Here is a 24,593-nt window from a genome sequence, read left to right on the forward strand (position 1 = left end):
GTGCAGAGCACTGGACTAAGCTCTTGGGAAGTCCAAGTTGGCAACATATAGGGACGGTTCCTACCCACCAGCGGGCTCACAGTCTAGAAGGGGGAGACAGACAATAAAACAAAACATATAAACCAAATAAAATAAATAGAATAAAAGTGTACAAGTAAAATAAATAAAGAAATAGAGTCATTCATTCATTCAGTCGTATTTATTGAGCGCTCACTGTGTGCAGGGCACTGGACTAAGCGCTTGGGAAGTACAAGTTGGCAACATATAGGGACGGTCCCTACCCAACAGCGGGCTCACAGTCTAGATATGTACAAACATATACATATATACAGGAGGCCTTCCCAGACTGAGTCCCTTCCTTCCTCTCCCCCTCGTCCCCCTCTCCATCCCCCTCATCTTACCTCCTTCCCTTCCCCACAGCACCTGTATATATGTATATATGTTTGCACATATTTATTACTCTATATTTATTTTACTTGTACATATCTATTCTATTTATTTTATTTTGTTAGTATGTTTGGTTTTGTTCTCTGTCTCCCCCTTTTAGACTGTGAGCCCACTGTTGGGTAGGGACTGTCTCTATATGTTGCCAACTTGGACTTCCCAAGCGCTTAGTCCAGTGCTCTGCACACAGTATGAGTTCAATAAATACGATTGCTTGATTGATTGATTCTTCAATGCCCATAGCGCTCTCCTTAGTGCTAAGCAGAATTTAGGCGAAGACAGAACTCGCCCCCTGCCCCGTGAGTTCCTTGCCAACGGGAATAGACTCTTGATTAACCAGCCAGCCTGGGGCTGAGCCCAATCCAGAGGATAAACTCTACTGCTAATCCTCTCAGGCACTGGGGCCCACGCCCTCTCCGGCTTCCCGGCATTAAAAAGAAAAAATGGCATTGTCAGCTCCTTTCTCTGCTCTCAAAAACGAATGGCAAAATGTCGTGTGGATTTCGATAGCCGTTTCCCCAAGCCACTTCCCCGGAGGTGTTTTATGTAAAGCTCTGGAGGCTTGCAGTAAATTGCAGGAATCAATCAATCAATCAATCAATCAATCGTATTTATTGAGCACTTACTGTGTGCAGAGCATCATCATCATCATCAATCGTATTTATTGAGTGCTTACTGTGTGCAGAGCACTGTACTAAGCGCTTAGGGAAGTCCAAGTTGGCAACATATAGCGACAGTCCCTACCCAACAGTGGGCTCACAGTCTAAAAGGGGGAGATAGAGAACAAAACCAAACATACTAACAAAATAAAATAAATAGAATAGATATGTACAAGTAAATAAATAAATAGAGTAATAAATATGTACAAACATATATACAGGTGCTGTGGGGAAGCACAGCATCCCTTCAGAAGAGAGCAAAGGTTTGGGTGGCAACCCGTCTTAGTCCTTCCTCTGCTTCTCTGTTTCTGTCCCTAACCTCTAGCACTGGAGGAGGTTGGTGGGATTCGTGGCAACATCCCCTGTCCTGTCATCACCATTCCCTGTCCATCCTTAATAATAATAATAATGATGGCATTTATTAAGCGCTTACTATGTGCAAAGCACTATTCTAAGCGCCGGGGAGGTTACAAGGTGATCGGGTTGTCCCACGGGGGGCTCACAGTCTTCATCCCCGTTTAACAGATGAGGTGTTGTCCCACGGGGGGCTCACAGTCTCCCCATTTTCCAGATGATGTAACTGAGGCCCAGAGAAGTGACGTGACTTGCCCAAAGCCACACAGCTGACAGTTGGCGGGGCCGGGATTTGAACCCCTGACCTCCGACTCCAAAGCCCGGGCTCTTTCCACTGAGCCACGCTGCTTCCTTATCTGATAGTGCAGCAGCGTGGCTCAGTGGAAAGAGCCTGGGCTTGGGAGGCAGAGGTCATGGGTTCAAATCCCGGCTCCGCCGCTTGTCGGCTGTGTGACTTTGGGCGAGTCACTTCACTTCCCTGGCCCTCAGTTCCCTCATCTGTAAAATCGGGATGAAGACTGGGAGCCCCACGTGGGGCAACCTGATTAACTTGTATCTGCCCCAGCGCTTAGAACAGTGCTTTGCACATAGTAAGCGCTTAACAAATACCAACATTATTATTATTATTATTATAATCCATTATAAAGGAGTATCGATGAGTACAATGAGTTTTAGAGAAGTTAAGCTACATGGATCTTATTAAGTGCTTACTATGTGCAAATTATTATTATTATTATTATTATTATTATTATTATTATTATTATTATTATTATTATTATTATTATTATTACGCCCAGCCTGGGCCTGTAAAGATCAACAGTGCTCAGTCACCAGAAGCAGTGCCAAGAAAGCAGCAGCTCTGAGCCAAATTGAAGACGATTGGGCCAATTGAGAAGCGCTGTTACCTAGTGAATAGAGCAAAGGCCTGGGACTCGGAAGGTTTTATTCCCTGCTCCTCCTCTTGTCTGCTGTGTGACCTTGGACAAGTCACTTCACTTCCTCTGGTCCCGTTCTCTCAACTGTAAAATGGGGTTTAAGACTGTGAGCCCCATGTAGGAAATGGGCTGCGTCCAGCCGGATTGGCTTTGTCTCTAATGCAACCCCTGGCCCATGGTAAGCACTTTCCAAGTACCATTTAGAAATAAAAAAAAGGATCATCAACCAGGGCATTCATTCAGTCATTCAATCGTATTTATTGAGCGCTTACTGTGTGCAGAGCACTGTACTACGCGCTCGGGAAGTCCAAGTTGGCAACACATAGAGACGGTCCCTACCCAACAGCGAGCTCACAGTCTAGAAGCGGGAGACAGACAACAAGACCAAACATATTAACAAAATAAAATAAATAGAATAAATATGTACAAATAAAATAGAGTAATAAATCCGTACAAATGTATATACATATATACAGGTGGTGTGGGGAGGGGAAGGAGGTAAGGCGGGGGGGATGGGGAGAGGGAGGAGGGGGAGAGGAAGGAGGGGGCTCAGTCTGGGAAGGCCTCCTGGAGGCATCTCAACAAAGAGTATCCACCAGAAGCATGAAGTCTACCCTACCGAAATCATAATAATAATAATGATGGCATTTGTTAAGCGCTTACAATGTGCAGAGCACTGTTTTAAGCGCTGGGGAGGATACAAGGTGATTAGGTTGTCCCACGTGGGGCTCACAGTCTTAATCCCCATTTTCCAGGTGAGGGAACTGAGGCCCAGAGAAGTTGTGAGTTGCCCAAAGTCACACTGCTGACAAGTGGCGGAGCCGGGATTTGAACCCATGACCTCTGGCTCCCAAGCCCGGGCTCTTTCCACTGAGCCACGCTGAAATGGATCGGCCGGCACACAGATGAACACAAAAGGAAAAATTGGCACTTGCTCTGTATAACAGTCTATCAGTGGTATTCATTCATTCAATCATATTTATTGAGTGCTTCCTGTGTGCACAGCACTGTATTAAGCGCTTTGGAAGTACAAGTTGGCAACATAGAGAGACGGTCCCTACCCAACAGCGGACTCACAGTCTAGAAGGGGAGACAGACAACAAATCAAAACACGTAGACAGGTGTCAGAACCGTCAGAATAAATGGAATTATAGCTATATGCACATCATTAACAAAATGAATAGAGTAGTAGATATGTACAAGTAAAATTAATAGAGTAATTTATTGAGCACTTGCCATGTGCAGAACTCTCTGCTAAGAGCTTGGAAGCGTACAGTCTGTAGCTATATACTGATAGCCATATTCATTCATTCATTCAATTGTATTTGTTGAGCGCTTCCTGTGTTCAGAGCACTGTACTAAGCGCTTGGGAAGTACAAGTCGGCAACCTATAGAGACGGTCCCTACCCAACAACGGGCTCGCAGTCTAGACATCCATACCCACATTTTATTCTTTGAGGCTTTTCTTTTTACAATTAGGAGAAAGGACAGGCGATTTCCGTCAGAAAGCGTTCCGAGAACATATGGCAAGGTTTCACAGAGCCAGCGAGGGTTTTTTCTATAATTTGGTTCCAACTTTTCATGTCGCTTGTGCTTAAAGAGCGTCTGACTTTTCTCATATCTTATCACCTTTCTCCACGGAGATGAAAACATTTCCACAGAGAGTTGAGCCGGAGTGATAAAAATACATTTTAAAGGCAGTGCGGCTGAGCAGGTGGGAGCGGCTGCGTTTCCTGGCAGGCTGTGCCTATGGCCAGGTGCTCGAGTTTGTGTATTTATCAGTTAGAGTTTCTCAATCAATCAATCAATCGTATTTATTGAGCGCTTACTGTGTGCAGAGCACTGTACTAAGCGCTTGGGAAGTACAAGCTGGCAACATATAGAGACAGTCCCTACCCAACAGTGGGCTCACAGTCTAGAAGGGGGAGACAGAGAACAAAAGCAAACATACTAACAAAATAAAATAGAATAGATAGGTACAAGTAAAATAAATAAATAGAGTAATAAATAAATAAATAGAGTAATATTTATTCTATATAATAAAATTCTCCACCTCTTTCCCGTGATGGCCTTGCGCCACCCCTCGAGTGCTGCCAGGAGTCAAGTGGGAAAAGTTTCTTTGTTGACTTTCTTTCCCATTCCAGAGCCTCCTGTGAATCCAACAGCCTAAAGAGACTTTAGAGGGGTTATCTAAGTCATCCCCCTGCCCTCGTGATGGTTCGGAGCCTACGTCATCCCAACGAGATCGATCGCTCGCTAACTTTTTCTTAAATTGCCCGAGATTTTGCAATGGTACTAAGGTTCCGGCGTCACAAGTTCTGTTCATCATCATCAATGGTATTTATTGAGCGCTTACGGTGTGCAGAGCACTGTACTAAGCGCTTGGGAAGTACAAGTTGGCAACATATAGAGACAGTCCCTACCCAGCAGTGGGCTCACAGTCTAAGGAAGTTGTCCCTAGGGCTTAATTGATGCCTCCCTTCTGGAGTTTCAGCCCGTTCCTTCGTGCCCTGTCCTTTATTGGAAAGAGCTTAGCCACCACTTCGTGACTTGGAGCAAATTTACCTAAAACGCCCCCAGACATCGCAAATTCCTCCATTTCGTGGTGGGAACTTAACATTTTCCGTTTGATTTCCTTCCCTTTGGGCACACTTCTGCTCCAAGAGTGTTAATGAAATGCTCAGTGGCCTGGTGGTTTGGCTGAGAAGGCCGGGGTCATCTAGATGACTGTAACTGGTCAAGATCGCCTCTGGATAATAATAATAATAATAATAATGATGGCATTTTGTTAAGCGCTTATTATGTGCAGAGCACTGTTCTAAGCGCTGGGGGGATACAAGGTGATCAAGTTGTCCCACGTGGGGCTCACGGTCTTAATCCCCATTTTACAGATGAGGGAACTGAGGCTCAGAGAAGTTAAGTGACTTGCCCAAGGTCACACAGCAGACATGTTGCAGAGCCGGAATTCAAACCCATGACCTCTGACTCCAAAGCCCGTGCTCTTTCCAATGAGCCACGCTGCTTCTCCTAATAATAATGGCATTTGTTAAGTGCTTACTATGTACAAAGCAGTGTTCTAAGCGCTGGGGAGGATGCAAGGTGATTAGGTTGTCCCACAGGGGGCTTACAGTCTTAATCAATCAATCGTATTTATTGAGCGCTTACTGTGTGCAGAGCACTGTACTAAGCGCTTGGGAAGTACAAGCTGGCAACATATAGAGACAGTCCCTACCCAACAGTGGGCTCACAGTCTAGAAGGGGGAGACAGAGAACAAAACCAAACATACTAACAAAATAAAATAAATAGAATAGAGAGGTACAAGTACAATAAATAAATAGAGTAATAAATATGTACAAACATATATACATGTGCAGTGGGGAAGGGAAGGAGGTAAGATGGGGGAGATGGAGAGGGGGATGAGTTGGAGAGGAAGGAAGGGGCTCAGTCTGGGAATCCCCATTTTACAGATGAGAGAAATGAAGTGACTTGCCCAAGGTCACGCAGCTGACAATTGGCGGAGCCGGGATTTGAACCCATGACCTCTGACTCCCAAGCCCGGGCTCTTTCCATTGAGCCACGAGATGACTGCCACTGGTCAAGATGGCCTCTGGATAATAATAACAATAATAATGATGGTATTTGTTAAGCACTTACTATGTGCCAGGCACTGTTCTAAGCCCTGGGGTAAATATAAGGTGATCAGGTTGTCCCACGGGGGGCTCACAGACTTAATCCCCGTTTTACAGATGAGGTCACTGAGGCCCAGAGAAGTGAAGTGACTTGCCCAAGGTCACGTAGCAGACAAATGGCAGAGCCAGGATTAGAACCCATGACCTTCTGACTCCAGGCCCATGCTCTATCCACTACGCTGTACTGCTTCTCAAACTCCCTGCGGGATCTGCCGAGCACAGTTTCCTTTCTTCAGTATCTGGGCTTCTGGCTAAATCTCTAAAAGTCCAGGTTGATGATGATGATGATAATAATAATAATAATAATAATAATAATAATAATAATAATAATAGCATTTGTTAAGCGCTTACTATGTGCAGAGCAATGTTCTAAGCACTGGGGAGGATACAAGGTGATCGGGTTGTCCCACGTGGGGATCACAGTCTTAATCCCCATTTCCCAGATGAGGGAACTGAGGCCCAGAGAAGTGAAGTGACTTACCCAAAGTTACCCAGCTGACAAGTGGCGGAGCCGGGATTTGAACCCATGACCACTGACTCCAAAGCCCGGGCTCTTTCCACTGAGCCTCGCTGCTTTTCTAGACTGTGAGCCCGTCGTTGGGTAGGGACCGTCTCTATACGTTGCCAACCTGGACTTCCCAAGCGCTTAGTCCAGTGCTCTGCACACAGTAAGCGCTCAATAAATACGATTGAATGAATGAATGAGTGAGAGAGGGCAAAAGACCTCTTACCATTTGCTTTCTTTGTCCGCTCCTCGTTTCTTTCCCTTCTTTTTTCCTACCGCTCTCCTTGTTCCTCTACCTAATTCCGTAGGTAATCGCCACCAATTTTCCGGGTGCAAAAATTATACAAATAGATGGGGCGGTTATGAAAAGTAAGTACAATAACTGCATCAAAAAATGGGGCATGCCGATGAATATAGGTTCCTGCTAAATGTGGCTTTGGGGTTGCCAACTTGTACTTCCCAAGCGCTTAGTACAGTGCTCTGCACACAGGAAGCGCTCAATAAATGCGATTGATTGATTGACTTGATTGGGAGCGGTGGAAATGAGTTGGGGAATGTCTATACACCTTCGTGGGGCTCAGTCTACAGCAGTAATAAATTTGATGTGGGCAGGGAATATGTCTATCAACTCTGTTATATTATTACATTGTACTCTCCCAAGCGCTTAATACAGTGCTCTTGCACACAGTAACCACTCAATTCCTGCCTTCAAAGCCCTACTGAGAGCTCACCTCCTCCAGGAGGCCTTCCCAGACTGAGCCCCCTTTTTCCTCTCCCCCTCCCCCCCCGCCCTACCTCCTTCCCCTCCCCACAGCACCTGTATATATGTTTGTACAGATTTATTACTATTTTATTTGTACATATTTGCTCTATTTTATTTTATTTTGTTAATATGGTTTGTTTTGTTGTCTGTCTCCCCGTTGTAGACTGTGAGCCCGCTGTTGGGTAGGGACCGCCTCTATATGTTGCCAACTTGGACTTCCCAAGCGCTTAGTACAGTGCTCTGCATGCGGTAAGCGCTCAATAAATACGATCAAATCATCGTCATCATCAATCATCATCAATCGTATTTATTGAGCGCTTACTATGTGCAGAGCACTGTACTAAGCGCTTGGGAAGTACAAATTAGCGCTTGGGAAGTACAAATACAACCGTATTTATTGATCGCTTACTGTGTGCAGATCGAATGAATGAATGAATTATTCCCTTACCGACCTAACCTGAGCCAACCTCAGTGTCTCCAGTTATTTACTCAGCTGTAAAATGAGAATAAGAATACGCGACATTAGAGCTCCAGTTTTTTATTCTCGCTCCCTTATTCCCCGAACTCTTTTGTGTGCGTGTCTTTTCTCGGCAATTCAGTTGTACCATGCTCTGTTGGACTGTATACGGAGACCAGTGATGAAATCTCTACCGGATAAATATTTTTCAAATGAGGGTTTAGAAGCCACAGAGGATTACCAAAAGTAATCCTCTTGGGAACCGAACAGGATCGCCGCTGCTGCGTAAATTGCCCCGAAGGGCGTTTGGGTCAGAGGCGGTCGAGCGTCCAACTTGATTTCTAACAGTATTTGTGGTGACCGGAGCAGAGAAAAGGGTTTGTCATTCATTCATTCATTCATTCATTCAATCGTATTTATTGAACGCTTACTGTGTGCAGAGCATGACCGGTGCAGAGAGAAGGGTTTGTCATTCATTCATTCATTCAATCGCATTTATTGAGCGCTTACTGTGTGCAGAGCATGACCAGAGCAGAGAGAAGGGTTTGTCATTCGTTCATTCATTCATTCATTCATTCATTCAATCGCATTTATTGAGCGCTTACTGTGTGCAAAGCATGACCGGAGCAGAGAGAAGGGTTTGTCATTCATTCATTCATTCAGTCGTATTTATTGAGCGCTTACTGTGTGCAGAGCATGACCGGAGCAGAGAGAAGGGTTTGTCATTCATTCATTCAATCGTATTTATTGAGTGCTTACTGTGTGCAGAGCATGTCCGGAGCAGAGAGAAGGGTTTGTTGTTCATTCATTCATTCAATTGTATTTATTGAGCGCTTACTGTGTGCAGAGCATGACCGGAGCAGAGAGAAGGGTTTGTCATTCATTCATTCATTCATTCATTCATTCAATCGTATTTATTGAGCGCTTACTGTGTGCAGAGCATGACTGGAGCAGAGAGAAGGGTTTGTCGTTCATTCATTCATTCAGCCGTATTTATTGAGCGCTTACTGTGTGCAGAGCATGACTGGAGCAGAGAGAAGGGTTTGTCATTCATTCATTCATTCAGTCGTATTTATTGAGCGCTTACTGTGTGCAGAGCATGACTGGAACAGAGAGAAGGGTTTGTCATTCATTCATTCATTCAATCATATTTATTGAGCACTTACTGTGTGCAGAGCATGACCGGAGCAGAGAGAAGGGTTTGTCGTTCATTCATTCATTCAATCGTATTTATTGATCGCTTACTGTGTGCAGAGCAATGTACTAATAGCTTTGTCATAGATGTAGCAGCAATAGTAAAAAAAAAAATTTAAAGCCTCAGATCTGAAAGCAATCATTTGTGAGGCAGAGTAATTCATTTTCAGGTGCCTACTAGGCTGGTATTTTTTGTATCATTAAAAAATTGAAAACACGAAATGAACTCCAGTAGGAGAGTTGTGGTGTATTCCTGCTTGCCGCCTGTGCCAGGGGTGGGCCTTAACAATGTCGGGAGAAGGTTATTCATTCATTCAGTCGTATTTATTGAGCACTTACTGTGTGCAGAGCACTGTACTAACCGCTTTGTCATAGATGCAGCAGCAGTAAAAAAAAAAATTAAAAGCCTCAGATCTGGAAGAAATCATTTGTGAGGCAGAGTAATTCATTTTCAGGCGCCTACTAGCCCCTTTTAGACTGTGAGCCCCACTTTTAGACTGTGAGCCCCCCTTTTAGACTGTGAGCCCACTGTTGGGTAGGGACTGTCTCTATGTGTTGCCAATTTGTACTTCCCAAGCGCTTAGTACAGTGCTCTGCGCATAGTAAGCGCTCAATAAATACGATTGATGATGATGATATTTTTATATCATTAAAAAATTGAAAACACAAAATGAACTCCAGTAGGAGAGTCGTGGTGTATTCCTGCTTGCCGTCTGTGCCAGGGGTGGGCCTTAACAATGTCGGGAGAAGGTTATTCATTCATTCAGTCGTATTTATTGAGCGCTTACTGTGTGCAGAGCACTGGACTAAGGGGAATTATACTACTCTGCAAAGATTAGGATTGTGTCACGCTGCTGGTGGACGTCACCGGGTGTTTGTGAGGGTCATCATCATCATCATCAATCGTATTTATTGAGCGCTTACTGTGTGCAGAGCACTGTACTAAGTGCTTGGGAAGTACAAATTGGCAACATATAGAGACGGTCCCTACCCAACAGTGGGCTCACAGTCTAAAAGGGGGAATGTGAGGATGTGAAAGGTTCTTTTGGATTGTCAGCAGAATTCATAAGCCGTGAGTTTCCCTGGGAAGGATTGTGTTGTATCACGTCACAGCCGCGCCAGAGGCGGCCCCCGAAGATGACACTTCTGCCTGGGACTGTTGTCCATGGGTGTGGACTGTGAGCCCGCTGTTGAGTAGGGACCGTCTCTCTATGTTGCCAACTTGGACTTCCCAAGCGCTTAGTCCAGTGCTCTGCACACAGTAAGCGCTCAATAAATACGATTGAATGAATGAATGAATGAATGAATGGAGGCAGCTGAAAAGACAAAGGAGTGAGTGACAGACCCTTTCCTACAGTGACTCAGAAAGAAATCCCCCTTTGCCGAACTATTCCATTTCCTTTTTAATAATAATAATAATAATAGTGTTGGTATTTGTTGTCCCATGGGACAACCTGATCTCCTTGTAACCTCCCCAGCGCTTAGCACAGTGCTTTACACATAGTAAGCGCTCAATAAATACGATTGATTGATTGATTGGAGGCAATTGAAAAGACAAAGGAGTGAGTGACAGACCCTTTCCTACAGTGACTCAGAAAGAAATCCCCCTTTGCCGCACTATTCCATTTCCTTTTTAATAATAATAATAATAATAATAATAATAGTGTTGGTATTTGTTGTCCCATGGGACAACCAGATCTCCTTGTAACCTCCCCAGCGCTTAGCACAGTGCCTTGCACATAGTAAGCTCTTAAGAAATACCATCATCATCATCATTATTATTCTCTGGGCCTCAGTTCCCTCCTCTGTAAAATGGGGATTAAGACCGTGAGCCCCCCGTGGGACAACCTGATTACCTTGTGACCTCCCCAGCGCTTATAACAGTGCTTTGCACATAGTAAGTGCTTAAGAAATACCACCATCATCATCATCATTATTATTCTCTGGGCCTCAGTTCCCTCCTCTGTAAAATGGGGATTAAGACCGTGAGCCCCCCGTGGGACAACCTGATTACCTTGTGACCTCCCCAGCGCTTATAACAGTGCTTGGCACATAGTAAGTGCTTAAGAAATACCACCATCATCATCATCATTATTATTCTCTGGGCCTCAGTTCCCTCCTCTGTAAAATGGGGATTAAGACCGTGAGCCCCCCGTGGGACAACCTGATCACCTTGTGACCTCCCCAGCGCTTAGAACAGTGCTTTGCACATAGTAAGCACTTAAGAAATACCATCATCATCATCATTATTATTATTATTCTCTGGGCCTCAGTTCCCTCATGTGGAAAATGGGGATGAAGACCGTGAGCCCCCCGTGGGACAACCTGATCAGCTTGTGACCTCCCCAGCGCTTAGAACAGTGCTTTGCACATAGTAAGCGCTTAAGAAATACCATCATCATCATCATCATTATTATTATTCCCTGGGCTTCAGTTCCCTCATCTGGAAAATGGGGATAAAGACCGTGAGCCCCCGTGGGACAACCTGATCACCTTGTGACCTCCCCAGCGCTTAGAGCAGTGCTTTGCACATTGTAAGCGCTTAATAAATGCCATTATTATTATATATTATCATTTCTAAGTCACAGGGGAAAATGTAGAATTTCTGTGTGAGAGTGGACGTAGTTTTCTCTTTAATAATTCACTCAGATGCGGTAGACTCATTATGCGCCCATTCAAAAAAAGGAAAAAAAAAGAAGGGAGAGTATATTTGCGTTCACCAGAGCCAGTTCTTAGAAGGGCTTTAGTTGCAGTTATTGCTTTTAGACTGTGAGCCCACTGTTGGGTAGGGACCGTCTCTATATGTTGCCAACTTGGACTTCCCAAGCGCTTAGTACAGTGCTCTGCACACAGGAAGCGCTCAATAAATACGATTGAATGAATGAATGAATATTTATTACTCTATTTATTTTACTTGTACGTATTTATTCTACTTATTTTATTTTATGAATATGTTTTGTTGTCTGTCTCCCCTTTCTAGACTGTGAGCCCGCTGTCGGGTAGGGACCGTCTCTCTATGTTGCCAACTTGGACTTCCCAAGCGCTTTAGCACAGTGCTCTGCACACAGTAAGCGTGCAGTAAATACGATTGAATGAATGAACAGTGCATTGCTCATAGTGAGCGCTTAATAAATGCCATCATTCTTATTAGTATTATTCTATTTATTTTATTTTGTTAATCTGTTTTGATCTCTGTTTCCCCCTTCTAGACTGTGAGCCCACTGTTGGGTAGGGACTGTCTCTATATGTTGCCAACTTGGACTTCCCAAGCGCTTAGTCCAGTGCTCTGCACACAGTAAGCGCTCAATAAATACGACAATGAATGAATGAATGAATATTTATTACTCTATTGTACTTGTACATATTTATTCTACTTATTTTATTTTGTGAATATGTTTTGTTGTCTGTCTCCCCTTTCTAGACTGTGAGCCTGCTGTTGGGTAGGGACCGTCTCTATATGTTGCCAACTTGGACTTCCCAAGCGTAACTTAGCACGGTGCTCTGCACACAGTAAGCGTTCAATAAATACGATTGAATAAATGAACAGTGCTTTGCTCATAGTAAGCGCTTAATAAATGCCATTATTCTTATTAGTAGTATTCTATTTATTTTATTTTGTTAACCTGTTTTGTTCTCTTTCTCCCCCTTCTAGACTGTGAGCCCACTGTTGGGTAAGGACTGTCTCTATATGTTGCCAACTTGTACTTGTACCGTGTGCTTAATGGCACACAGTAAGCGTTCAATAAATACGATTGAATGAATGAATATTTGCCCAAACTGAGCGTACCTAAGCCCCCCTAATGACAAACCCGGTCGCCGTCCCGCGTAATAATTGTTGTCATCTCTGTGATTCCCCTCGCAGGCTGGAATGGGTCGAAATCATCGAGCCCCGGACGAGGGAACGCATGTACGCCAACCTGATTACCGGGGAGTGCGTCTGGGACCCGCCGGCCGGGGTGCGGATCAAGCGCACCAGTGAGAACCAGTGGTGGGAACTCTTCGACCCCAACACGTCCCGTTTCTACTATTACAATGCCACCACCCAGAGGACCGTGTGGCACCGGCCGCAGAACTGCGACATCATCCCGCTGGCCAAGCTGCAGACCCTGAAGCAGAACACGGAATCCCCCAGGGCCTCCACGGAGAACAGCCCCGGGCGCAGCAGCAACGTCAGCCGGGAAGGGAGCACCAGTTCCTCCCTGGATCAGGAGTTGGAGGGCGGCGAAAAGGCCCAGGAGCAGCAGGCCAGAGGCAACCGCCAGTCCGTTCAGTTCGGGCCCATGAAAGAAGAGGCGGAAAGGTAAGGGCCGGGGCCGATGGGGCCCCGGGGGTCTGCGGGCCGGTGGCCCTTGGACCGCCGTTTGCTTCCAGAGCCCGTTCACGTCTGCCCGGGGACAGATTTGGGGCTGAATTGAGGACCGACGCAGCATGGCATACTGACTAGAGCACGGGCCCCGGAGTCAGAACTTAAGAATAATAATAATGGCATTTGCTAAGCGCTTACTGTGTGCAAAGCACTGTTCTAAGCACTGAGGGGGGATGCAAGGCGATTTGCCGTTGGACCGCGGTTTTCTTCCAGAGCCCATTCACGTTTGCCCGGGGGCAGATTTGGGGCTGAATTGAGGACCGAAGCAGCATGGCATACTGAATAGAGCACGGGCCCTGGAGTCTGAAATTAATAATAATAATAATAATAATAATAATGGCATTTGGTAAGCGCTTACTATGTGCAGAGCGCTGTTCTAAGTGCTGGGGGGGATACAAGGTGATTTGCCATTGGACCGCGGTTTTCTTCCAGAACCCATTCACATCTGCCCGGGGGCAGATTTGGGGCTGAACTGAGGACCGATGCAGCGTGGCATGCTGAATAGAGCACGGGCCCCAGAGTCAGAACTTAATAATAATAATAATGATGATGGCATTTGTTAAGCCAACAAATGCCATCATTATTATTATTATTAAGCACTTACTGTGTGCAAAGCACCGTTCTAAGCACTGGGGGGGATACAAGGTGATTTGCCGTTGGACCGCGGTTTTCTTCCAGAGCCCGGTCATGTCTGCCCGGGGGCAGATTTGGGGCTGAATTGAGGACCGATGCAGTATGGCATACTGAATAGAGCACAGGCCCTGGAGTCTGAAATTAATAATAATAATAATGACATTTGTTAAGCGCTTACTATGTGCAGAGCACTGTTCTAAGCGCTGGGAAGGATACAAGGTGATTTGCCGTTGGACCGCGGTTTTCTTCCAGAGCCCGTTCTCATCTGCCCCGGGGGCAGATTTGGGGCTGAATTGAGGATCGACAGCATGGCATACTGAATAGAGCACGGGCCCTGGAGTCTGAAGTTAACAATAACAATAATAATAATAATAATAACAACAATAATAATAATAGCATTTGTTAAGCACTTACTATGTGCAAAGCACTGTTCTAAGCGCTGGGAGGGATACAAGGTGATTCGCCGTTGAACCGCGGTTTTCTTCCAGAGCCCGTTCACGTCTGCCCGGGGGCGGATTTGGGGCTGAATTGAGGACCGACGCAGCGTGACATACTGAATAGAGCACAGGCCCCGGAGTCTGAAGTTAATAATAATAATAATAATGGCATTTGTTAAGTGCTTACTATGTGCACAGCACTGTTCTAAGGGCTGGGGGGGATACAAGGTGATTTGCCGTTGGACCGTGGTTTTCTTCCAGAGCCCGGTCACGTCTGCCCGGGGGCAGATTTGGGGCTGAATTGAGGACCGAAGCAGCGTGGCATACTGACTAGAGCACGGGCCCCGGAGTCAGAACATAATAATAATAATAATAATAATAATAATAATAATAATAATAAGGAATTTGTTAAGCGCTTACTATGTGCACAGCACTGTTCTAAGCGCTGGGGGGGAGACAAGGTGACTTGCCTTTGGACCGCGGTTTGCTTCCAGAGCCCGTTCACGTCTGCCCGGTGGCAGATTTGGGGCTGAATTGAGGACCGACACAGCATGGCATACTGACTAGAGCACGGGCCCCGGAGTCAGAACTTAATAATAATAATAATGGCATTTGTTAAGCGCTTACTATGTGCACAGCGCTGTTCTAAGCGCTGGGGGGGATACAAAGTGATTTGCCGTTGGACCGCGGTTTTCTTCCAGAGCCCGTTCACATCTTCCCTGGGGGCAGATTTGGGGCTGAATTGAGGATTGACAGCATGGCATACTGCATAGAGCACGGGCCCTGGAGTCTGAAGTTAATAATAATAATAATAATAATAATAATAATAATAATAATGATAATAGCATTTGTTAAGCACTTACTATGTGCAAAGCACTGTTCTAAGCGCTGGGGAGGTTACAAGGTGATATGCCATTGGACCGCGGTTTTCTTCCAGAGCCCTTTCACGTCTGCCCGGGGCCAGATTTGGGGCTGAATTGAGGACCGAAGCAGCGTGGCATACTGAATAGAGCACGGGCCTCGGAGTCAGAACTTAATAATAATAATAATAATGGCATTTGTTAAGCGCTTACTATGTGCAAAGCACTGTTCTAAGCGCTGGGGAGGATGCAAGGTGATTTGCCGTTGGACCGCGGTTTTCTTCCAGAGCCCGGTCACGTCTGCCCGGGGGCAGATTTGGGGCTGAATTGAGGACCGACGCAGCGTGACATACTGAATAGAGCACGGGCCCCGGAGTCTGAAGTTAATAATAATATTAACTCTGACTCCAAAGCCCGGGCTCTTTCCATTGAGCCACGCTGCTTCTCTTTTCTTTGGCCTTTCCCATCTGTAACCCTGAGTTCACTGGGCTGCCAGAGTTAATTGGTGAATTAAAACACCTCGAAGATGAAAAGCCCGGAAGACTTCCTTGGGATTGGGGTGACCAGTCAGGCACCTCTTCCTAGAAAATCATTGGCAAGTTTTCCTGAGTTAAGAACTGCAGGACCAGGCTGACAGCTACTTAGAGAAGCAGCGTGGCTCAGTGGAAAGAGCCCGGGCTTTGGAGAGGTCAATCAATCAATCAATCAATCGTATTTATTGAGCGCTTACTGTGTGCAGAGCACTGTACTAAGCGCTCGGGAAGTACAAGTTGGCAACTTGTACCAACTTGTTCGAATCCCGGCTCCGCCACACGTCTGCTGCGTGACCTGGGGCAAGTCACTTCACTTCGCGGAGCCTCAGTTCCCTCATCTGGAAAATGGGGATGATGACTGTGAGCCCCACGCGGGACAACCTGATCGCCTTGTATCCCCCCCACAGCGCTTAGAACAGTGCTGTGCACATAGTAAGCGCTTAACAAATGCCATCATTATTATTATTATTGTTACTTTAGTCCCGCTGACTTTATAGAGATAGCATTTCTTCACGTGCCGCGGTAGCTACAGTAATTCAGATCAGCGGGTCTCTGTCTCTCATGAGGTCCACAGTCTGAGAGAGGGGGAGAGTTTAGTACAGTGCTGTGCACATAGTAAGCGCTCAATAAATACGATTGATGATTAGTATTGTTACTTAGTTCCGCCGACTTTATAGTGATAGCATTTCTTCACGTGCCGCGTTAGCTACAGTAATTGAGATCAGCGGGTCTCTGTCTCTCGTGAGGTCCACAGTCTGAGAGAGGGGGAGAGTTTAGTACAGTGCTCTGCACATAGTAAGCGCTCAATAAATACGATTGATGATTATGATTATTATTGTTACTTTAGTTCCGCCGACTTTATAGTGATAGCATTTCTTCACGTGCCGCGGTAGCTACGGTAATTCAGATGAGCGGGTCTCTGTCTCTCGTGAGGTCCACAGTCTGAGAGAGGGGGAGAGCTTAGTACAGTGCTCTGCACATAGTAAGTGCTCAATAAATACGATTGATGATTATGATTATTATTGTTACTTAGTTCCGCCGACTTTATAGTGATAGCATTTCTTCACGTGCCGCGATAGCTACAGTAATTCAGATCAGCGGGTCTCTGTCTCTCGTGAGGTCCACAGTCTGAGAGAGGGGGAGAGCTTAGAACAGCGCTGTGCACATAGTAAGCGCTTAACAAATGCCATCATTATGATTACTATTGTTATTTTAGTTCCGCCGACTTTATAGTGATAGCATTTCTTCATGTGCCGCGGTAGCTATGGTAATTCAGATCAGCGGGTCTCTGTCTCTCGTGAGGTCCACAGTCTGAGAGAGGGGGAGAGCTTAGAACAGTGCTGTGCACATAGTAAGTGCTTAACAAATGCCGTCATTATGATTATTGTTGTTACTTTAGTTCCGCCGACTTTATAGTGATAGCATTTCTTCACGTGCCGCGATAGCTACGGTAATTCAGATCAGCGGGTCTCTGTCTCTCGTGAGGTCCGCAGTCTGAGAGAGGGGGAGAGCTTAGAACAGCGCTGTGCACATAGTAAGCGCTTAACAAATGCCATCATTATGATTATTATTGTTACTTTAGTTCCGCCGACTTTATAGTGATAGCATTTCTTCACGTGCCGCGATAGCTGCGGTAATTCAGATCAGCGGGTCTCTGTCTCTCGTGAGGTCCGCAGTCTGAGAGAGGGGGAGAGCTTAGAACAGTGCTGTGCACATAGTAAGTGCTTAACAAATGCCGTCATTATGATTATTGTTGTTACTTTAGTTCCGCCGACTTTATAGTGATAGCATTTCTTCACGTGCCGCGATAGCTACGGTAATTCAGATCAGCGGGTCTCTGTCTCTCGTGAGGTCCGCAGTCTGAGAGAGGGGGAGAGCTTAGAACAGCGCTGTGCACATAGTAAGCGCTTAACAAATGCCATCATTATGATTATTATTGTTACTTTAGTTCCGCCGACTTTATAGTGATAGCATTTCTTCACGTGCCGCGATAGCTGCGGTAATTCAGATCAGCGGGTCTCTGTCTCTCGTGAGGTCCGCAGTCTGAGAGAGGGGGAGAGCTTAGAACAGCGCTGTGCACATAGTAAGCGCTTAACAAATGCCATCATTATGATTATTATTGTTACTTTAGTCCCGCCGACTTCATAGTGATAGCATTTTTTCACGTGCTGCGGTAGCTACAGTAATTCAGATCAGCAGGTCTCTGTCTCTCGTGAGGTCCACAGTCTGAGGGAGGGGGAGGGCAAGTATCGCCAGCATTTTACTGCTGTGACTGTGAGCCCGCTGTTGCTTAGGGACCATCTCTATATGTTGCCAACTTGTCCTTCCAAGCACCTAGTACAGTGCTCTGCACACAGTAAGCGCTCACTAAATACGATTGAGTGATTTACAGATGAGGAAATTGAGGAACAGAGAGATTGAGCGACTGGCCCAAGGTCACAGAGCTGGTTCTGGAAGCCAGGTATCCAGATTTCCAGTCCCGTGCCCTTCCCACTAGGCCCCCCCTTGCCTCCTTTCCCGACATATCATCATCATCATCATCATCAATCGTATTTATTGAGCGCTTACTGTGTGCAGAGCACTGTACTAAGCGCTTGGGAAGTAGAAATTGGCAACAAATAGAGACAGTCCCTACCCAACAGTGGGCAGCAGGTGATGACGTGGACTCTCGGTTATTATGCGGCACCAGAAACCCCCTGTGACCACCTTCATCTTCTCAGGGGCTCATAAATTATTCTGTTCTCGGGAAGGTCAGACCAGAGGTCAAACTAGCCAAGAATTCTGTCTGCACCAGTGTTTCCAATGAAGGCACGGGCAATTAGTGAGTTTTTTTGTTCTCCCGAGCAAGGAATTATTCCTCTCCCTTTCCCATCTCCTCCATGGCGTTATAATCATAATAATGGTATTTGTTAAGCGCTTACTATGTGCAAAGCACTGTGCTAAGCGCTGGGAGGGGATACAAGGTGATGAGGTGGTCCCACGTCGGGCTCACAGTCTTAATCCCCATTTTCCAGATGAGGGAACTGAGGCCCAGAGAAGTGAAGTGACTTGCCCAAGGTCACACAGCAGACATGTGGCGGAGCCGGGATTCGAACCCATGACCTCTGACTCCAAAGCCCGGGCTCTTTCCACTGAGCCGCGCCGCTGTTTAGTAGGTAGCGTTTAGGAATAGGAGACATTCCTATCCACGTGCGGCAGAGTGGAAGATAGAAGCTGGCATTCAAAGCCCTGTGCCACCAGTCCCTGGCGCGTGACCAGTTTGTTTTTTTTTAATATAGTATGTATTAAGCGCTTACTATGTGCAATACACTGTTCTAAGCGCTGGGTTAGAGGACAGAGCTGATTTCAGGCGTTGCTGAAGGAGCGACAGGTCACGACCTGAATACGGCACATCTGTAAATTGGGCTTTAATCAATCAATCAATCAATCGTATTTATTGAGCGCTTACTGTGTGCAGAGCACTGGACTAAGCGCTTGGGAAGTACGAACTGGCAACATATAGAGACAGTCCCTACCCAACAGTGGGCTCACAGTCTAGAAGCTTTAGAAACCAGCCTGGAGGGGAAGCAGTAGAAGTAATGATGGTAATAATGGTATTTGTTAAGCTCTTATTACATGCCAAGCACTGTACTGAGCAGTGAGAAGCAGCGTGGCTCGGTGGAAAGAGCCCGGGCTTTGGAGTCAGAGGTCATGGGTTCAGATCCCGGCTCCGCCCATTGTCAGCTGTGTAACTGTGGGCAAGTCACTTCACTTCTCTGGGCCTTAGTTTCCTCGTCTGTAAAATGGGGATGAAGACCCCGTGGGACAATCTGATCACCATGTAAACTCTCCAGTGCTTAGAACAGTGCTTTGCACATAGGAAGCGCTTAATAAATGCCATCATTACTAAGCACTGGGGCACATGCCAACATAATCAGGTCCCAAACGGGGATAATAATAATAATAATGTTGGTATTTGTTAAGCGCTTACTATGTGCAAAGCACTGTTGTAAGCGCTGGGGTAGATACAAGGTAATCAGGTTGTCCCACGAGGGGCTCACAGTCTTCATCCCCATTTTCCAGATGAGGGAACTGAGGCCCAGAGAAGTGACGTGACTTGCCCAAAGTCACCCAGCTGACAAGTGGCGGCGCCGGGATTTGAACCCACGGCCTTCTGACTCCTGTGCCCATGCCCTAACCGCTGTGCCACGCCGCTTCCCCATCACAGTCTCAGTGGGAGGGAGTACAGGATTGAATCCCCGTTTTGCAGGTGAGGTAATTGAGGCACAGAGAAGCGAATTGACTTCCCCGCGGTCACACAGCAGGTAAAGCGGCAGAGCCGGGATTAGAACCCGTGTCCTCTGAGGCCCAAGCCCGTGCCCTTTCCACTAGGCCCCGCTAATTTTCTTTACACCTATAAATGAGGGGTGGCGGGACCAAAGAGCCTCCCCTGTAATCAGGGAAGGTTTCGTAGAGAGCTGGGCTTGGAATTGGGTGTTGTCATGTTGAGTTATGTTGCCAACTTGTACTTCCCAAGCGCTTAGTACAGTGCTGTGCACACAGTAAGCGCTCAATAAATACGATTGATTGATTGATTGAGTCGGGAGGGGTGTTGTCCGATGAAGCGGAGTAGAAGGGAATTTCAGACTGGGGGTGGGATGATGCAGCGTGGCTCAGTGGAAAGAGCAGGGGCTTTGGAGTCGGGGGCCATGGGTTCGAATCCCAGCTCTGCCAGTTATCAGCTGCGTGACTTTGGGCGAGTCACTTCACTTCCCTGTGCCTCAGTTCCCTCGTCTGTAAAATGGGGATGAAGACCGTGAGCCCCCCGTGGGACAACCCCATCACCTTGTAACCTCCCCAGCGCTTAGAACAGCGCTTTGCACATAGTGAGCGCTTAACAAATGCCATCGTTATTATGATGATGCGAGAGGTTGAGGGGGGCAGGAGAGTTAAGTGTAGGGGAGGGTGAGGAATTTAATTGGGACGGGCCCCCAGGGGGAAGAGGTCAGCCAGTTGGGGCCGATGGGCAAAAGCTTCAGCCAAATGCTCCGCCAGCTCCTCGGATATCATCATCATCATCAATCGTATTTATTGAGCGCTTACTGTGCAGAGCACTGTACTAAGCGCTTGGGAAGTACAAGTCGGCAACATATAGAGACCATCCCTACCCAACAGTGGGCTCACAGTCTAAAAGGGGGAGACAGAGAACAAAACCAAACATACTAACAAAATAAAATAAACAGAATAGATATGTACAAGTAAAATAAATAGAGTGACAAATATGTACAAACATATATACATATGTACAGGTGCTGTGGGGAAGGCAAGGAGGTAAGATGGGGGGGAGGGAGGATGATCCGGCTGCGGAGCGCAAAGTGGATGCAGGGCGGGTGGGAAGAAAGGGAGTAAAATGACAGCATCTACGAGGCCGCTGCCGTAGTCAAGGTGGGAGGTGACGAGAACGTGAATAAAGCCGGGAGAGGAGAGAAATTGGAGGAATCGTGAAATATTACAGGAGAAAAATGATCAAGTGTAGATGACGGATTGGATGTGGGGTGGGGAAAGATAGGATACTTCTGTAAAGCGGATCTCTTAGGAGAATGAAGACGATTTTCAGGCATTAATGCGGGTAATTGTGAGCCCCCTGACTTTCCCGAACCAGTTTCAGGAATCTCAGTTTTTGCCTGGGCAGATTCCACCGGCCACAAACTAACAGCACTCATCCAGGTTTGCGGTCATCGTGCCTACCAACTCTGTTGTATTGTTCTCTCCCAAGCACTTAGTACAGTGCTCTTGCACACGATAGTAAACAGCACTAATTGACTGATTTAAAGTGTAGTTCAGGCCTTTCAAATGGATAAACCGCCCCGGTTTCCTTTGGCACCCACCCAACCTAGCCGATCTCTCCTCGATTTGCCATTCCCTAAGGAAGCAGCGTGGCTCAGTGGAAAGAGCCCGGGCTTTGGAGTCAGAGGTCGTGGGTTCAAATCCCGGCTCCGCCACTTGTCAGCTGTGTGACGTTGGGCAAGTCACTTCACTTCTCTGGGCCTCCGTTCCCTCATCTGGAAAATGGGGATGAAGACTGTGAGCCCCTCGTGGGACAACCTGATTACCTTGTACCTACCCCAGCGCTTAGAACAGTGCTCTGCACATAGTAAGCGCTTAACAAATACCAACATTATTATTACTATTATTCCCTCCGTTCAGGATTTTTCACTTCACGGGTCAAGATCATCAAAAAAAGAAGTTTTGGAACCCTGGGTTTGTTTTATACTTTTCTGGGTATCACAGTCTTTTCCTGAAGTGACTTGGAAGACTCTGCTCCTTTGGTGGTTAAACCAGCCCTTTAAATTCCTATCCCCTCTTACTCTATTCCTAACTCCCACTGGCTTTGGCCACCAAGATTCAATCAGTAAATCAATCAGTGGTGCAGGGCACTGTACTAAGCACTCGGGAGTGTACATTATAGCCGGGTTAGTAGACACATTCCCTGTCCACAAGGATCCCACGTGAACTCCCGAAGACTCCAGAGGCCTCCTGGGAATCCCTGAAAAAAGAATCCGTAATTTATTGAGGCGGCTCAGATTGTACTGAATTTGGTTCGTCAGATTGTAAACACGACCCACCTTTCATCACCGCCCTTTAAAAAGGATGTTAGACTGGGGAGAGTTCAGAGAAAATCGAGAAACATGATTAGAGAGATGGATAATGGGTTATATGAGAAATTGGGGGACCGTAGCCTAGACAATTGAGTCTCATACTTTGTTCATCTATTCCTCAAGTACACCCAGTAGATGCTCATTAATTGCCGCTGATAGTAGCATGCAAGTTCTTATGTTCCACAAGGGAAGACTACAGATCCAAGAAAGAAATCAGAGGGGAGATAAAATGACGTTCTGAAATACCCAAAAAAAGCCATACAGTGACTCTTCTTCTTATTTTTCTTTTACCCTCGTCTAGCTAGTCTTCCTGCATCGGTGTTTAATGTATAAATAAGAGATGAGGAAAAAGCCTGGCCAGGCACAGCTATATGGGGAAAAGGTTTTGGATCATCGTTGAGCAGAAAGTGCATAGGTTTCATTCATTCTTTCATTTATTAATTCCTATTGATTCATTCCATTCCACCTTGCGCAGAGCTCTCTGTACTAGACGCCAGGAGAGTAGTGTACATTAAAAAGAAAACCCTGGACAAGGTTGGAGCCAGCAATGCAGTGCGGTTATTAATGTAGCCAACGTAAAACTGAGGTATCCGAAATGGAGGCGTGGTGAAGGAGTCCTGCTAAAATGATCAGACTCTCGTTAGGACACTCCACCCGCTTTTCATCACCACCCTTTAAAGAGGATGTTAAACTGGGGAGGGTTCAGAGAAAATCGAGAAAAGCGATTAAAGAGATGCATTAATGGGTTATATGAGAAGTTGGGAGACCGTAGCGTAGAGAAGAGGACCAGGGGGAGTCCTAAAAAGTGCCAGGTTTTTTTTATGGGAGGTTACTGACCAGTTAGTTGCTCTCTGTGACCACTGAGGAGTAATCAGGAGGGAAGGGGTTTAATTCAGAGCAGGCAAAATTTTGGTTAAGGAACTCCTGACTTTCGGGGTAATAAAACACTGAAGAGGGCTACCACAGAGGTTGTGGAGTCTCCGTCCCTGGGGGCCTCGAAGAGAAAAATACGAAACCCGTCTGTCCTGTATATATGTATATATGTTTATACATATTCATTACTCTATTTATTTTACTTGTACATATCTATTCTGTTTTATTTTATTTATTTTATTTTGTTAGTATGTTTGGTTTTGTTCTCTGTCTCCCCCTTTTAGACTGTGAGCCCACTGTTAGGTAGGGACTGTCTCTATATGTTGCCAACTTGGACTTCCCAAGCGCTTAGTACAGTGCTCTGCACACAGTAAGCGCTCAATAAATATGATTGATTGATCTGTCCTCCGTCGTTTAGAACCAAGAAGCCGAACCGGATGATATCTTTGCACATAGTAAGCGCTTAATAAATGCCATCATTATTATTCTTATTATATCAGAAGGCTCGTCCAGCTCTGGGAGAGATAAGCAAAAATTATGCCATTTCATCTGAGTGAGCTTAATGTAGTGATAGATGGGTTTCTTGATGACTGGTTGGAATCATAGGTCCAGTACAATCTCCCATAACTTGATTTCGAAAGACACAGATTTTCTTGGAGTAATCTGTCCCAAGAATAATCATAATAATAATAATGGTATTTATTAAGTGCTTACTATGTGCAAAGAACTGTTCTAAGTGCTGACAAGAAGACAAGCACAGGAAGAAAAAAAAACTTATCAAGGAGGTATGAATTTGGGGAAAGGCCCAGAAAAATACCTTGAATTTGTAGAGATAATTTCAGTTATCTCCTTTTACTCCATACAACAGGTAGGAATCATTCTCCCAATTTGACAGATGAAGGAATTGGGGCACAGAGATGCCGCGGGCCTTTCCTGAGATCACCCAGTGGCACAGCCCAGGTTAGAACTGTGAGCCCGTTGTTGGGTAGGGACCGTCTCTATAGGTTGCCAACTTGTACTTCCCAAGAGCTTAGTACAGTGCTCTGCACACAGTAAGCGCTCAATAAATACGATTGAATGAAATTAGAACTCTTCCCACTTTGCCATGATGACTCAGAAGAGGGAAATAAAGAACCAGTCACCATTTGGGAAAATAATGTGAGCGAGAGCTGCTGTAATATTCAAGTTGACTTTGTTCTCACCACTTGAAGTTTTATGGCCAGTGAAAACCTGAAGTACAAGTGGAGGGTAA

At 46.0% G+C, this 24,593-nt stretch overlaps 1 protein-coding gene across 2 annotated transcripts in view; it reads left to right on the forward strand.

Annotated features, from left to right (window-relative positions):
* Positions 1-24,593, forward strand: part of ARHGAP39 (Rho GTPase activating protein 39) — a 282,235-nt gene that overhangs the window by 82,859 nt on the left and 174,783 nt on the right. For both annotated transcript variants that reach the window (XM_038760044.1, XM_038760045.1), the window contains exon 3: positions 12,864-13,301. In XM_038760044.1, coding sequence (XP_038615972.1) covers positions 12,864-13,301 — 438 coding nt within the window. The remainder of the gene's footprint in view (positions 1-12,863; positions 13,302-24,593) is intronic.

This window comes from Tachyglossus aculeatus, chromosome 18 (assembly GCF_015852505.1).
Source record: "Tachyglossus aculeatus isolate mTacAcu1 chromosome 18, mTacAcu1.pri, whole genome shotgun sequence".
Taxonomy (NCBI): domain Eukaryota; kingdom Metazoa; phylum Chordata; class Mammalia; order Monotremata; family Tachyglossidae; genus Tachyglossus; species Tachyglossus aculeatus.